Source organism: Alosa sapidissima, chromosome 24, assembly GCF_018492685.1.
Source record: "Alosa sapidissima isolate fAloSap1 chromosome 24, fAloSap1.pri, whole genome shotgun sequence".
Taxonomy (NCBI): domain Eukaryota; kingdom Metazoa; phylum Chordata; class Actinopteri; order Clupeiformes; family Clupeidae; genus Alosa; species Alosa sapidissima.
This window is the reverse complement of record NC_055980.1, coordinates 3,040,001-3,057,500: the sequence shown is the minus strand read 5'-3', so window position 1 is coordinate 3,057,500 and position 17,500 is coordinate 3,040,001. Positions and strand designations below refer to the sequence as shown.

At 49.0% G+C, this 17,500-nt stretch overlaps 1 protein-coding gene across 1 annotated transcript in view; it reads right to left on the bottom strand.

The window, feature by feature from the left end:
* dock1 (dedicator of cytokinesis 1) overlaps positions 1-17,500 on the bottom strand; it is a 216,565-nt gene that overhangs the window by 163,198 nt on the left and 35,867 nt on the right. The window contains 7 exon segments of the mRNA XM_042082672.1: positions 5,485-5,668; positions 6,728-6,831; positions 10,442-10,514; positions 11,266-11,364; positions 15,086-15,210; positions 15,389-15,514; positions 16,872-16,951. Coding sequence (XP_041938606.1) covers positions 5,485-5,668; positions 6,728-6,831; positions 10,442-10,514; positions 11,266-11,364; positions 15,086-15,210; positions 15,389-15,514; positions 16,872-16,951 — 791 coding nt within the window.

The following is a 17,500-nucleotide window of genomic DNA, read 5'->3' as shown; positions in this document are numbered from 1 at the left end:
GTACACAGAGGCCCGTTTGGAAAATATGTTTCAAAGTAATTTAAAAGCAGTAGGCTACGCATGGAACTTGGCTAAACACCTCGCAGACATATCCCAAGATTTTTAAAGAGTTCAAAGAACGACAGGTTACATATGCTATAGAAAACACAACTACATGGTTAGTGCCAAGTTATTCTCTTCTATTCGGTTTTAGTCTAGCCTAAGTGAAACGAGTATGGTTCTCTGGGATAAAGCGAACCTTCCTTCATCAATGTATTTTGACGAGACATAACGAAATGTAAACATTTTGACGAGACATAACGAGCTGTAATCATAGGGTGCTAACGTGATGAAAGCGCAATGTTCACGCCAGAATAACATTACCAACACTACCAAACAATCTATTTCATGTTCGGTCAGTACTACTGGTAATATTTGGCATGGCATGTAAACTGCAATTTGTTAAATAATTATTGCCCAGATGTAGGATAGGCTACCCGAAATGCGCTAATTAAAGCCCACAGCATATTACCACCGCGTGTTGAGTCCTAATAATAATAGCGGCTTTGTTACGTGGTAGCAAATCATGTTATCAAAGAAATATACGTAATGTAGGAATGCACACAGATATATTGCAACAGGTAATGGTGTAGGCCTATCTGACGAAGACCTGAGTGGTTGGAACGTCGTACTTGTACACTGGGCGCAAAGAAGACTATCCTCACATTTTCCCCTTTGCAACTGTCAAAGAAATCCCATGAACACGGGAAGGCCTAGGGTAGCCTATTCATGGGTTTCATCAGGTCCCTTTCCACAGGTGTATAAAATCAAGCACCTTGATTATCAATGCAGACTGCATGGTGCTTGATTAATACACCTGTGGAAAGGGACCTGATGAAACCCATCAATACTGTACATCAGATGGCCTAAAGATTAGGCCCCTCTGCATAGCATTTAGTGATTTGCATGCAGTAATTTCAACACTGACCTTGATCTAGCCTAGTTTGGCTATTTAAAGCTACTTTATTGCTAAAACACAACACAATGTAAATGAACTATAACAAACAATAAAGGACTTAATCACACAAAGTAGGCCTACTATTTTACTGACTATAAAAAATAATAATTATGTAGGAATTTTAGAAGTTTAGAACCCAGAATTGACCTGCACACTACAAAAGTGCACCGAATTCAACACAAATGACTCAATACACTTGGAGGAGGTATGAGTCCTTTCTTTTCCAGATATCTTAGGATTTAGCCGTAGTATCGTTTCATTATCGAGCATCGTGATATTTATGGCAGGTATCGTATCGAAGTCATAATTTTGGTATCGTGACAACACTAAATTCCTTCACTTTATGGAGAAGCTGATTGACATCATCAGCATGAGATTGATAGAAATTGAAGAACACCAGTTTTCCCATTATGCCTGCAGATTTCTCCAATTAGCACCAACCTCTCATCTCATCTGTTCACAGCCTGTAATTTGCATGGTCTTATTTAAAAGTGGTTTTAATTCAACGAGCCCAGTAACACATTCTAGCCACATATTTGCATTTTACATTTATATTTGCACTAATATTTATTTAGCAGTGACTTACATCAAATGCATATTAGAGTGGATATGTGCAATGTTGCTGCCTAATAATTAGATATGACCCTGCCAGTCCTGGCATTTTGGCAGCTGACAGCTGAGTTTCACCAGCAGATCAGCAGCACGACAAGTAGACATTCACGACTGCATCTCAGATGAGTGACACGTAGGGAGCAGGCATATGTTTTAATGAGTCACACTCCTGACTGACGTGGAATGCAGACGGTCAAACGCCATGAGTAAACACATTTCCCATTTCCAGCAGACTTAATGACATATCACACATTTACTATGCTCTTGCCAGGAATCAGCTAAGTGCTTCACACCACCACAATAATTACTAAAGCAGTGAGGAAGTGTCACATTTGTTGAAAGGGACACTGCACAGCAGTCTGTCCACTGAGGAAGACATATTGGGGATTTATAACAGTGTCACTTCCATCATCTCCACCCAAAACAAATAGGAATGAAGAGATATGGAGGCATCTCTCTGGAGTCATCTGGAGATGTTGCCAGGGTGGTCACGGCAACTGACTGTGATGCAGACTGCATTATGACAGGCTTCCGCTCCAGGATGACTCCTGCTGTAAGACGGAGAGGCGCCATCTGTGCTCATTTCAAAATAACTCCAGAAATCAGGTGTTCTCTCCTGGCATTCTTTTCTGTACCCCTAAATCTGACAAAAAGATGCGCAACATCTCTCTAATGAGGAGTCATTCTTCTGTTTAATTGATGTCTGGACGCACCACTAGGGGTCTCAGTGTAGGAACATTAGCATCGCAAAGACTAGAGCAAACGCCAGGGCTTTCCACACCCTTGACAACAACACGGCGTCTCTCTTCACACATGCACAACACAAACACAAACACTGTGGGAAAGCTCAACGAGTGAACATGACACACACACACACACACACACACCTCCACCCAAACACATTTCAGGAGGCCGAATTGATTTCCACCTGGCGTTGCATACTAACAGTGGTGGAGAGGAGTTGCATCTTCCAGGCTGTGTGATCCGAATGTGTAAATTGATTTAGTGAGACCGCTAATCTCCCACAGAGAGCTGGAGTCTTGGAGGACACAAACCTGTCGTGACAAAATACAGCACCAACAGAGGGAGCAGTGATGGCAGTCTACTGAAGATGTGCAGTTCTGAGACAAAAGAAACTTTGTACCATCAGTTAGATCCATGACACTCAGCAGTTTTGTGCACACAGACTTTCATTAGGAGAGTGTCCTCAGTGACCTCATTACAGAGGCATTTGGGATGATTTCTAATGCATATACACACATACACATTACACATCCACATACAGTCTGAAATGTGCAAACTGAAATCTGCACTGCTAACAAAATGGACACCCACCTCATTTCAGGCCCTCATTCTATCGCAACCAAAACTGCCTGTGGGTCCCATGGGTCAGATAAAAGCGGCTGATCCCCTCCCATCCCAGGTCATTAGTGGGGCGTGAGTGGAGGCAGACGCTGGTCCAGTCCGGTCCTGTCTGGCCTGGTCAGCGTGAGCTACAGCCATCAGTGGACCCGAGAGGGGTTGGGGCCGGAGTGAGACGAAGCGATGTGGCAGAGGCTTTTGCCATCTCTTACATCACAGTGAGCCCACTGAGCACCACACTGTTCCTCAGAGCACCGCAGTCCATCACAGGACTGTTTACAGGGGTCAGGTCACTTTGAGACTCTGTTTGTCTATGAGGGTGTGTGTGTGTGTGCCTGTGTGTGTATTTATGTGTGTATCTAATTATGTGTGTATCTAGAAAGTTTGACCATTATAGAGCAGATGCACCTTGCAATTTGTTTTGAATATATGAGTGAAGAGGTTTATGGAAGTTAAAATAAACATGAATCGTCATCACTGTGGGCAATGCTGCTGAACTATCTAAATATTGTTGTTCTGAGACCTTCCAGGGGGCAGGCTTGGGGCTTGGAACCAAAGGGTTGCCGGTTCAATCTCCAACCAGTAGGAAAAATGTGGATGGGGAAGTGGTTGAGCCCTGCTCTCCCATGCCCACATCCACTAGCTGTCCACTACTAAGTGCCCTCACTGCTCCCCGAGCGCCACTGTAGCAGGCAGCTCACTGCTCCGGGTTTGTGTGTGCTTCACCTCACTATCTGCTCATTGTGTGCTTCACCTCACTGTGTGCTCATTGTGTGCTTCACTTCACTGTGTGCTTCACTTCACTGTGTGCTCACTGTGTGCTGTGTGTGTTCACCAATTCACGGATGGGATAAATGCAGATGCCAAATTCCTTGTATACGCAAGTATACTTGGCCTAGAAACCTGATTTACATTTACATTTTACATTCCCATTGCTTTTAGGCAATAATTTGTTTTTTTCTGGAAGTTTTATCATCAGGAGGCAAATGGTCATGATACAATAACAACACGTGGAACCACTTATGTGGTTCCCCAGCATCATTGCTCAAAAAGCTGCCCCGTGTATGATCCCCCTGAAACTGTACAGTATGAGCATCACACAGAGCATGAGAGGCAGGGTAAGTGAGACACTGAGCCAAGTAGAGCATGCGTGGGACACAGCCTTTTGACCTGATTTGAAGCGGCCAGGACCCTCAGACGGAGAGCCTGCCCTCTTGACCAGAGGCTTATTTCCACCCACTGCGCTCGCTCTCAAGAGTCATAATGCTGCAAACATGGCAGGACTAAGCAGCTTAATGAAGGCTTCTCTGGACATGGGAGTGGAGTGGATGGGGGGCAGTGAATGTGTGATATGGATGGAGGAGTGGAGAGATTCTGTCTCTAGCTTTCTTCTCTATCTGGAGAAGATTTGACTAGAGAGAGAGAGAGAGATACTGTAGCTCTCCAGCAGCAGTATCTACTCGAGTCAAAGCGCCTCCAGTCTGTGACTCGACTGCAATTCCGCCACTTCTTCTCATTTCCTGCCACTTCTCTCATTTCAGAGCCTCTCACTCACTCAACTTCTTCCCTTTTTTTTCCCACTGGTGGATATCTTTTTCCTCCCTCCGCTTTTCCTCTGGATCCCGGTGAATTGAGAAATTAGGCACCTTTTATTCAGTGCGCGTTTGGAGTGAGGGGAGAGGAAGAGCCTGAGGTTAGCAATACAATTAACTTCTCATTGCTGCTGGAGCCCGAGTTCAGCCCAGTCACTGCGGCTCTCCTCTGTGCGCCCTCTCTCTCCCCGTCTCCTTCTCCTTCTCCTTTTCCTCCGCAGAGCCTCTTCAATTCAGCCACACTAAACTCTAAATGCACAAACTCACCTCCATTTGTCTGAGGACAACTTTTTTATAACCCTTTTAAAAAAAGATCCAGCCAAACAAAAAACGAAAAAAAAAAAAAAACAACAGAGCAAAAACAACAGGATAAAAGGTATAAAAGGTAGTCAGACTGAACGCTGGGTTGCTGACTGTCAGCACTCCCATCAAGGTCCTGAGGGCGCACTGGTGTTGTAAAAGTCCAGCAAGACATGCAGAGTCTGGGGCTGGGCCACCTCACAGCGGGAGGCTTTGCATGGACCCCAATGGAGGCCAGGGGAGGCAGCGGGGGGGGGGGTCTGATGGGATCTGCCGGCTATTAAGTGAGGTCTAAATGTAGGCAGCCAAGTTGGTCAGAACAACCCCGAGCCCACCGCTGGAAAACAGGGATTTGTGGGGCTTAACAGGCCCTGAGAAGGCTGAGCTGACCACAGCAAAACTAACAGCAGTGGTGAGATCTCAGCCCTAAAGGCTTGGCAGGGGCACCTCAAAACAGATCATTACAGTATAGTGGGAGAAAAAGAAAGCGGAGGAAGAGAGAGATGGGGGGGGGAAGATGGGAAGAAAAGTTACAATGAGAGAGAGAGAGAGAGGGAGAGAAAAGGAGAGCAAGAGAAGAATAGAAAGCAGAATAGAGGCTAGTCAGCGGCGCCACCTTACCGTTCTGGGTGAGTTTGGTGGAACAGACCAGGGTGGCGATCTGGAAGGAGTCCTTGCTGATGGTGCAGTTGCCCAGGTTCTGCAGGCTCTTGCCCGTGGTGGGGTAGCCCTTCTCCTCCAGCTCCAACTTGGTGGCCGGGAGGTTCAAGTAAAGAGAAGAATCCTCCATCTTCTTAGCCTCAGCCTGCAAACACAACACACACAGGAGTTTAGTTTCATTTCATTTAGCTTGGTTTCATTTCTTCATTTCAATTGAGGGGGCTAAACTAAGCAATTCGACTACAAAGCACCTGGATGTGCATCTAGATAGCGTTACTCAGACTAATACAAAAGCAAATACAAAGAAAAACGGAACGATAATGGAAAATATTTAAATTAAGAATGCATTGTGGATGACATCACCACATCAAAGTCCTATCAGAGCATCATCAGAGTCCCAAAAACTCTAATTAATATAGATAATACATCACACTCTATTGCCACCATAGGATACATTTATATAATAATCATTATTTATTATTTTGCAACCACTGCATTTCTTGGTGATATAAACATCATTTAGTTATGGTCATGAGCCTCACAGGCAAACCCTACATAGAGGAAAGTTTACTTGTGTAGAGGAAAAGGACAATATAGATTAGGGTTTTGTATAACTGGGACACCAAACACAAAAAAGAGTTACCATAAAATTTTAAACACAGCCCATTACATAAACTACCTCTGAGGCCAGATTAAAAAGCTAACAATTATTAACACTGAAGACAAGACAAGCCTACCAAATATTTATTACAGTCACGCAGTCCTACAGGGGCATAATGCAGCAGAGAGAAGGGGAGGAACAGAGCGGGAGAGAGGGAGAGGGAGAGTGTGACAGAGAGAGGGGGGGCAGAGAGAGAGAGAGAGTGTGAGATCGAGGGGGGGCAGAGAGAGAGAGAGAGAGAGAGAGAGTGTGAGATCGAGGGGGAGCAGAGAGAGAGAGAAAGAAGGAGGAAGAGAGAGAGAGACAGTGTGAGATCGAGGGGGGGCAGAGAGAGAGAGAGAGAGAGTGTGAGATCGAGGGGGAGCAGAGAGAGAGAGAGAGAGAGAGAGAGAGGGAGGAAGAGAGAGAGAGGGGGAAGAGAGAGAGAGAGGGGAGGGAGAGAGTGAAAAAGACACATTGTGATTAGAGAACAAGAAAGAAGGAAGAAACAGCACACGGAAGGAAAGAGAGAGCCGATGGCCCATGCTGGGCTGTGCTGGCTACCTTGTAGACGATGAGATCATGCTCCCCATCTCGCAGCGTCGTGCCGTCATACCTCATCAGCTTGACGAAGGACAAGGCAAAGATCTTCTCTGATTTGTCTTTATCTGTGGGGGTGTGGAGGGAACACACACAGGGCTGGCGTGAGAGAGGCAGACAGCGTGGGGCAGGGGCGCCAGTGGCGTGGGGCTGGACTAGGCGCCAGTGGCGTGGGGCTGGACTAGGCGGCAGTGGCGTGGGGCTGGACTAGGCGGCAGTGGCGTGGGGCAGGGGCGGCAGTGGCGTGGGGCTGGACTAGGCGGCAGTGGCGTGGGGCTGGACTAGGCGGCGGGCCCGCTGGCGGTGGAGGGCTACGGGGCGGCGAGCCGGCTGTCAGGTGTCCGGCCCCTGAGCCACAGCGGCCACTGTGGCTGACACGCCGCATCAATCTCTCGGACGGGGCTACAAACAGCCCAACAAGCCGCCTAATCCCCACTACAAATCTCACATGCTCCTGGCCCCACTGTGCTGAGTCAGCTGCCGAGTATGTGTGAGTGTGTGTGTGTGTGTGTGTGTGTGTGTGTGCAGTGGAAGGCTCCGAGCAAAGCTAGACTAGCATCAGGACAGACAGAAAGAGAGAGAGAAATAAAGAGAGAGAGAGAGATAAAGAAAGAGAGAGAGAGAAATTGAGACAGAGGGAGCGTGAAAGAGGAGAGAGAGAGAGAGAGAGAGAGACACTAAACATGCTTGAGAAGGCAGGAGGTTACTTCCAGAGTTGCCTGACAGAACCAACCCAGTGCCCTTTCACATCTGCCCATAATTATCACTGACACAGTGCGTGTCTACCGAGATGAGGATCACACACACACACACACACACACACACACACACACACACACACACACACACGCGCCAAAAGCTCATGCATGGCAGAAGTGCAGGGGTAAAAGAGAGGTCACCCAGGACACAGGGTGCCTGCTGTGAGTTTGCATACAGTATGTGTGTGTGTGTGTGTGTGTGTGTGTGTGTGTGTGTGTGTGTGTAGGCAGATGGACTGAGTCGTCAGAGACACAGACACATGAGGCTCCATTAATGTTTCTCCTTTTAAAAAGCCATTCCTTCACTTCTCTGTAGAGACAGTCACTGGGAACCCCCTCCCCTTCAATCACACACACACACACACACACACACACACACACACACACAGTATTACATACATTCTGCAGCCATGTGCCAAGAGGGAGGTGCCCACACAGTTAATCACACATTTTCCCAATCCCTGGAGACAAGACTCACAAAGCAGATGGCCTTTGTGTCCACGCTCATGATTAAGGTGTGTGTGGACCGTATACAGGTGATTTGTGTATGCTTGTGTGTGTGACCACATAAATGTGTGTACCTGGGTCATTGCACATTTTATCGTGTGTGTGTGTGTGTGTGTGTGTGTGTGTGTGTGTGTGTGTGTTCTCTGCTGGGGGCTCAGTGGGGAAACTGCACCAGGAGTCTGCCTGGTGAGTTACGGCCGCGCCTTCGGAGCGGGCAGCAGGACAGAGTGGCATATATCACCACTGAGGATCAACGAGCCAAATTTACGTGCGCTGGGGGCCGCCACTGGTCAGAGTATCTTACGCATTCCATCTGCATAAATCCCCTCATTGGTCGGCTGCCTGCACGGTGGCAGTGAATAATTATTACTGGTGCTGCCGCGCTGCCAGCCAGCTGAGCGAAACACCAGCGCGCTAAATACAGTGCCGCAGCAGCACACAGCAGGCACCAGCCAGCAGCAGAGACACAACGCCGCACACACACACACACACACACACACACAGTCATCCTAAGGACCTCCAAAGGACCTCCAAAAGAAGTTTGGTTCGCAGTGACCCAAAAAAAAAAAGATATATCGGCGCTGCAGGGCTTCCGAGTTCGCTGGCTGTCAGGCGCAGGGTGGCAAATAGCATTGGGAGATAATAAGCAGGGGCGTTGGGAGTTAAGGTTAGCGTGTCTGTGGGTTTGGTTCATTCCACGCTCTGGTTTGGATGCCGAGAGCTGAAATGTCAGCCGTCAACCGCCAGGGTTGTTCTGGTCATTTGTGGCTGGTGCTCCCGGAGAAAGACGAAGGGAGGCGGCGTTGCCAAATTTGGCTACGGTGGTCGCCATGGCGCAAGTAGCTCGGCAACCGTGTCTGGTCTGTCACGTCGGAAAGTTCAGCCTTAGCTACAAGCAGTGTGAGACAAACTAAGACGGACAGCCTCCACCCAGAGCAAGACAGAGAGAGCGTGTGTGTGTGTGTGTGCGCGAGGGAGACAGTGTGGGCGAGAACGAGGGAGAGAGCAAGTGGGAGGCCTTCAACTCTTTCATCTATTAGCAGCCCACTCTACCTCTTTCCATGTGCTATAAATTAATCAAAGCCAGCCATCTGAGCTGTATTCATATTTTACTGCAAGTCATCAGTATTCACAATACAAGTGAGCTCTGCAGCCTGGTCATTGTTCTACATTAGCTGTAAAGCAGACGTAGTGAGATGTATTAAGATTAATCTGGCATTGTGGTTAATGCCTCCTTATCAAAACTACTCATACTAACTAATGCCTTAATGGGCCATTTCATGTCTTGTAAATCAAGTTAGTGTGCTTCCTATCTATTAGCTGACAGTAGCTCTGTCACTCTAAACCAGGCTTGCTGAACATGCAGTTGTAGGGAGATGAACTCTGATGTACCTTTCACCACTTAGCTTGACCATGGAACAATTAGTGAGCAGCAGAAGAGCTAAATGTCCAGGCATGAGCATGCAGAAAGGGCCACGGGGGAGATTAAGGGCCGCTGCAGCTTGGTGTTTCCTAAGCACCAAACGCTGTTAGCTCTGGAGAATTGAAAAGGTCAGGGATGAGGTCTGGAGAAAGGTGAAACAGATGAAGCGGTCACTTGCTGTTCCACAGCTGACAAAACGTACAATCAGTCTGTAACTGTCGGTCAGCAGCCACTGGAAACACATAGGCTCTATATGTGTGTGTGTGTTTGTTTGTGTGTGTGTGTGTGTGTCACAGCAGTGGCAGGGAGTTTTCTCTTGGTGACTGATAACCTGTGGCCAGGCCTGTCTGTCCACATGCTAATTGATTGTTTTACATACACCTCTCTGGCCCCTCCCTACTTGTCCTGGCGCCGCAGCAACAGCATGTGGCTGACAGATGGAACAGCACGGGTGCCAAGCTAGGGTTCCCTGCTCAAATCTCACACACACACACACACACACACACACACGCAGAGCAAAAACAAACACACTCACTCCGCTAAATGAGCTTATCGGAGCCATCCGAGAGATGGCTTCGAACTCTATGAATATCCATAAAGTGAACATGTCAAAACACACACACACACACACACACACACACACACACACGCTGTTGTGTGGATGGGGCTCAGGGCTGAGTGTTTTGAGACAGAAGCAGGTGGTGTCATATGGTGGCTGCTGTTACTTTGAGGAGAGCATTAAAACGGCTAATGTTCCAAGGAGGGCAAAAATGAGTGCAAACGATTCAGTAGAAATGTCAGGGGTGGCTTGTGTTAATGAGAGCTAGTGTATTCATTTGAGTGCAACAGAAGTGTGAACCACTAGTCAAAATGTGAGCATGAGCATCGGTACTGCAAGCAAGATTCATACGCATATGTGTATGAATGGTGTAAATGCCATATGGTGTGTGTGTGCGTGTGTGTGTGTGCGTGGATGTGTGTTCTACTCACAGTCCTGTGATGATCTGTGTCTGAAGGTGAAGCGGAGGTGGCTCCTGTTGACGTCCTCAATGGGAATGGCAACCTTGAGAGAACAAGCATCATAAGCAGTGAATCCCCACATGACCACACAAACTGGGCCCAGTGCACGTGAGGCACAGCGCAGATGAATAAATAAATAGCTCCGGACCAATTGACCGTTCGCAAAAGCCACGGCACCTACTTATTGTTACTATGCCGTCAAACTCAGAACGGAGTTGTGAGAAATTCAATGGTACAGTACAGGTACAGTAGCTGTTAAGACTCTGTAAAAGTTACAGCACAAGAGGCTCTTTTAGAGAGCCACGGACCTAAATTCATTTACAATCATTTACAATCCATTGAAAGACTGCAGTATGACATGGAGACACATGTATAAAAACTCATATCTAGCTTTGTTGGGTGACAAACATTTCTATGGAGCCGTAAGGTGAAGTTGACGGGCCATGTCTGCCTGCACGGAGCTACTGGACTGCCATTGGCTCATCTGCGTTCGATGGTTTTGCGAACGGTCAATTACACACTGGTCTATGACCTTTCCACTGATCCCAGAACAGCTACACAGAGAGGCCCTTTTCATCACTCTCCTCATTTCACCCCAAGAGGACCACAAAGCCATAACCAAGAAACTGGATGTTTTAATCAATGGTTGGGAAATTCTTCAAACACTTCAAATGTATAGCCTTTTAGATCATTTCAGACAGCTGTTCTGACCGACTTTATAAATGCTATGTGTGTGTGTGTGTGTGTGTGAGTGAGAGAGAGTGTGTGTGTGTGTGGTGTGTGTAGTGCTTCACCTTGATTGTCTCAAACCAGCGAGGTTGTTTCACTTGATAGTAGATCACAGACTTGTACTCAAGGATCCCTTCATCTCCGGCTCCAGGGAAGATTACATTCTACAGAATGGAGACACACACACACACACACACACAGAATAACCATTAAATCTGTTGCAGCACAGAGCACCAGGCTTCAGGTCAAAGCCATCTGATCTGAGTCCATTCATGGCAAGGACCCAAAATTTAATCTCCTCTGTTTCATGATGCATTTTCAGGCACCACAAATCAGGGCCATAAAGTATCACTGGGTTTCAGAGTTCAATTTTCCTTTTTGCTGGGCTGGAAAAGGTCATCTAAATAATTGAAAGTCAATTCATCCAAGGGAATGGAGTGCTCAAAAAAAAGAGGGATGTCCCAAAACGGCTCTGAACAAAACATGCCTCAGTCCAATGGGCAGGACAGGAACCACGGAGAGAGGAAACACCCCCCCCCATTTAGCCACTACTTGATTATTGATAGAGGCCACCCCCCGGTGCCCAGCCAGCCCAGGAGGGCCTCCAAGGTCGGGGATCTCTCCATATGTCCAGGTGGCCCCAACAATGACCTTCCCCACCGGCCCCATTAAGGGATTAAGGGGTGCGCCTCACCTGCTGCCGCCCAGCTGGCTAAAGGGAGTGGAGAGGGGGAGAGGGATGACCAGGGACAGAGACGGGCCATTAGCTCTGGCTGCATCACCTCTCCACTGCCCCCAGCACCCCCCCCCCCCCAAAGGCCCTCCTGGCCGCAGAGGGTCAGAGCATCATCGCGGAGCAGACGCCCACCAGCCTGGCATGCATGAGTGGCACCATCAATCACAACCTGAATCCACTCCCACTCCCACTCACTCTCACTCTCACACTCTCTTGCTCTCTCTCTGTCACACCGACACACTGGCACACCATCAACAGATTATATACTGCACTGCATAAACACTTGCTCAAACACACATATACTGTACATGGAGATGGATTTATGAGAATGTGGCAAACATGGCTGAGTCATGTGTATTCCCACTCAAATGGACACAAACATGAACACAGACAATTGCACACAGAGAGAGAGAGAGAGAGAGAGAGAGAGAGAGGAGGAGAGACGGACACACTCAATATCCCCCTCTTCTCTCTCTCTCTCCTCTGCCCTGTTCATTCCTCACAGCGCTGACACACTCAGATGCTAACGCCTCCTGACAGCTGGCAATTATGAGGGATAACGGCCCCCTGTCTTTCCCCCTCTCTCTCTCCACTGGCCAGACTTCACTCTGTGTGTGTGTGTGTGTGTGTGTGTGTGTGTGTGTGTGTGTGTGTGTGTGTGTGTGTGTATGGGGGGGGGGTGTTGGTGTTGAATGAAGTTGAGGAGTGGGGGGTTGCGCCTCCATGGCCACTGGAGACCCCTCTCACAGGGGAGGCTGGTGATTCATGGAGTCCTGGCAGGCACCAGCCCCTTGACTGGAGATATGGGGCCCGGGCTCACAGCGCTAGCAGCGTCCACTGTATCGACTTGGGGAAGAGGCCCCATGTGTCAGCTGGACAACATCAACTCATCCTGCCGCAAAGCTCACAGATTAGATGTGTCCACAGCACCGGTCATCTGTCTCATTTGGTCTTTGTATATGTGCACTGCCTGTGTGTCAGTGTGCGTTTGGATGTGCATCTCTCTTGGTTAGTCAATCTATCAGACAGAGGAATGGGGCAATGATAAATAATCAGGAGAGAAACTCAGAATGTGCGTGTGTGTGTGGACAAGGAGTGGCCAGTAAGCCTGATATCAGCCAGTGCAGGATGCAGTGAGAGTCCACAGCCTAAACTCTGATTTCCTGAGGCTCAATTAGAGGCTCTTTTCACAGACTCTCAGTAGAGCTCCAGAGCCCTGCTGCTGGCCCCAAATCACTACACACACACACACACAGCAGTCAGAAGTAAGGATAAAATAGAAATAAGAGAAAATTGCTCTGAAAAGTATTGGTGGTGGTGTGTGTGTGGGCATCCAGTTTGCAAGTGAGTACCACATAGCCTTTGGCAAAAAAAAAAGGGAGAATCAATTTGGTTAGTGTTGGCTCATTTCGACAGCAGTTCCAACTGGCTAGGGTTGCCAAGAGACCGTTGCCTTTCCAATACACTGCTTTCCACTACTCCCAAGCTGTGCCCCCCTTGGTACAGATAAAGCCTCTTGCCTCTACTGAGGAGAATTATCGCTGCAATCCAGCCAGCCACTTTGCCCTCCATTCCTCTCTCCCTCCTCCCCGCCAGGAGACCAGACTCCCACACATGGAGAACAAGACCCTGATGATGGCGGTTACTGGTGGTGATGAAGATGACGATGATGATGATGATGATGATGATGCTGATTGTAAGGGGAAGCAGTCTCTCAGTAAGTTTCTTCTCAAACACGGAGCTGAGTTGGTGGAGTGAGGGGGGAGGTGAGGGAGTGAGATGACGGAGATGAGACGGAGTGAAGCAAAAGCTCAGAGCAGCCCACACACCACCCACCACCTCCTCCACCACCCACCACCTCCTCATCCTGCTGCTGCTGCTGCTGCTGCTAGAGACACCAGGACCTCTGTGCCGCGTCACATTCACTCTGATCTCCAATCAGTCCCCCCACACTAATGAGTGCATCTCCAGCACTGCCACAACCACACATACAAACACACACAAACACAAACACACACACACACACACACCCGCATGGCCTCAGGTTCAAACTTGCACTTCATTAGAGGATAAAGAAGCAGGTGGGCAGAAGAGAATAGACACACACAAATGCCCACACACACACACACACACACACACGGCAGAGAGGGGAGATAATTACGTCCCCCTCTATTGGAAGTGGAGCTTTAATCAGCGTACTCTTTGAGATGGTGGGGGAGGAAGGTGACATCTGGCCCTCTCCGCTCAGCTCAGCTCCTGTCCTCTCCTCTCCTCTCTTGTGCCTTCAGCTGCTTGTGGCCAATGGCGTCATCCAGCGCTAGCCTGGAGTATGCACACAACAGACCAACACAGGCCAACAGGCCTCCACTCCGCTCCTGTCCTCTCCTCTCCGCTCAGCTCAGCTCAGCTCAGCTCAGCTCAGCTCAGCTCAGCGTGGCACATGGAGATCCAGTGAGCATTCCCTAATGAAGCCATCACCTGATTCAGCTCACACCCACCACTGTTCACATGAAACGCACATCCAGAGTCCATTCACACTTGGCCTAATGTGGCTGGGGGCTGATAAAGCCGCTGTTAACATCTTCATCACACACAGAAATAACAAACAGCCTAGCTGGTCTGGATGAGGTGATAGTGTAGACTGTGTGCATATCTGAGCACCAGGATTGGTCAGTAGGAGCCTGTGCTGATGGCACAGATCAATCACCTAATCAGCGCTATGACCAGGACAGCGCACAGTGACTAAACACAAAGGTCACGTCCTTACAAGACTGGACTCATCCTGACTGACAGAGAGGAGCTTGGAGAGAAGGGGCCACTATCATGGTCTGTGTGTGTGTGCATGTGGGCGTGTGTGTGTGTGTGTGTGTGTAGGGCCAGAGAGTGCAGAGGGGTGATGGTATTTTTGACTGATGGCAGACAGCCCTGAAAATCATGGTCTGTCCACATGAAAGATGAAGTACAGCACTCAGTGCTCTGAAAATTGACCAGGAGACAAGCACTCTACCAGGACAACAGAGAGAGAGGATGAGAGAGAGTGTGTGTGTGTGTGTGTGTGTGTGTGAGTGTAAGTGAATTGTGTGTGTATATATAAGTGCATTGTGCATGTACAGAGAGAGAGAGAGAGAGAGAATACATGGCCCAGCTACCTCTAACTTCTTCCCATCCTCGTCGTACACAGACATGGTGACCTCCACGTTTTTGGGCGTCGTCTTGCTGCCTTTGTCAAACTCTCCTTGGACTAGAGTCACATAGATGTCATTCCTCACATCGCCTGAGACCAGAAACAAAAAGTTAAACACAAGAGAGTTTGCCATCCACAATAAAAAGCAGAGAGGATAAGCGTCCTCCTCATGCAAAGCAGCTCTTCTTCTCTGCTCCAACTGCACAGCCAGAAGCTGTGGAGCACAACAAGTGATGGATGGCGGCGGTGGTGGTGCAGTGGTGCCCACCTGGCATGATGATCTCGGGGAAGCCCATCTTGCGTGCCACAGCTGTGGAGCGGTCCACCAGATGGGGGAAGTCCTTCCGGATCTGATGAATGTCTCCAGGTAGGAGCTTCAGGGTCACCCACAAACCTGACAGGACCAGCGGGAGAGTTATTTGGCAACATTTCACAGCAGACCATCTCCATGATGTATTCACATGTTGGCATCAAGCTAGTAATGCTAATCAGTATTCTGGTGCTGATCGTGCGCTGCTCTTCACCAGACTACAGTGCATTGCACGTCTGCTCTGCGTACGAGTGAGTGCACTGCAGTGGTGACGCCTGAGGAGTGACATGAATCTCTGAAGCAGCCTCAGAGCTAAAGCATTAATGCAGACGCTGCTATCAAACATTCTCAATCTCAGCTCCAAAAATGGGGACTCATGACTCATCTCCTCCAAACCCTCCTCTGTCTGTCATCTCTCTCTTCCCGCACCCGCTCCCTCAATCCTCCTCCTCCTCCTCCAGCTCACGCTCTCTGGCTCTTCCACTCCAAACCCCCATCTCATTCCCCCCCTCCCTCCCTCACGTTCTACCCATCTCCCTCTGTGAAGTCTCCTCTAACGCTGATCTGCCCTGCCCTGCACACATGGGCTGTTTAATGAAGCGCTCTTTGTGGCGATGGGGGCGGCTTTGACGTGCCAATGTGTCTGACACTGCGTGCGAGTCCTGGTGCCTCTCGCTCACGTCTGGCCTGAGTGGAGCTGGCGTTTATGGCAGCGCGTCTTCATGAGACATGACACCAGCCACGGAGCCCTCCGCCCTGCACCCCTCCCCTCCTCCACCCTCACTGCGCCCCACCGCCTCTCCCCTCCGCTCCCCTCCTCCACCCACCCTGTCCGCCTCGCCTCCGCCCAGCAGCACAAACACTCATATCGCTTCAGAGATGTTATCCACTGCCAGACATGTAAATCGATAAACACGCCCGTCAAGACAAGCTGTTAGTGTCTGCACAATTGACACTGAAGATAATTTGCTAGGGTAATACAAGGCTAAAGTACACGTACGCCGTACACACACACACACACACACGCACACACACTTATTGATAATAATCTCTGTGGCAAGAAAGGGTAAGCAAAGACAGAAAGATTACAGCACTTTTATCGGATTCCACAGCACCTGTTGTGCTCTTTATAGTAGTCTTTCTTCTCCAAATCTACTCTGTTCCAACCCTCCTTTCGGATGAAATCTAATTAGCCACACTCCAGACTCTCTACACATCACACTATCTACACACCAGACTCTCTACACATCACACTACAGGTGGCACTTTCACTTCTCCCAAAACATTTTCTGCTCAATTAATCAGAACTGAAGAGATTCCAAACAATCCAACTTCAGCACTGGAGAAGACATGGAAGACTTCACACTACCTCGGTTAACTCTGATACCCTAATAGCGGACCTCACCCTCAAAACCACTAACAGTGTTGTTGCTATAGTTACCTTGGCCCTTGTGGTTGACCTCTTTGGCGGCGATGACCTTGTTGATGACGGTCTGGAGGAAGTCGTTCTCGCCCGCCACCCTGGGTGAGAAACGGGAGATGTTCAGCTGCTTGTGGCCAATGGCGTCATCCAGCGCTAGCCTGGAGTATGCACACAACAGGCCAACACACCACCAGGGAAGGAAGAGCAGGAGCCAAGAAGGGAGAGAGAGAGAGAGAAAGAGAGAGAGAGAGAGAAAGAGAGAGAGAGAGAGAGGGAGGGAGAGAGAGAGAGAAGGTGGTGATGGGAGGGAAAGAGGTTGTGGTGTTGTAGATGAGAGGACAGGGGTGGGGTGAGGGGGGTGGGATAGAGAGATGGAGAAGGAGAAAGAGAGAGAGGAACACACACACCAAATAGTGATGCAAAAACCGTGACAGAGGACAAAGCCATTTGTTAGCCAACAGTGGGCTAGGATGGTAACGAGAGAGACACACAGAGAGAGCATCACTAAGACCAGGCCACCGGCTGGGCTCTCCTCCTCTTCCTCCATCTAAGACGAAGACTGGAGCAAGCTAGCGGGTTTGGCTCTGTGCAGGCCTCCGTCAGAGATAGCGTGAGAGAGAGAGACAGAGAGAGAGAGAGAGAGAGAG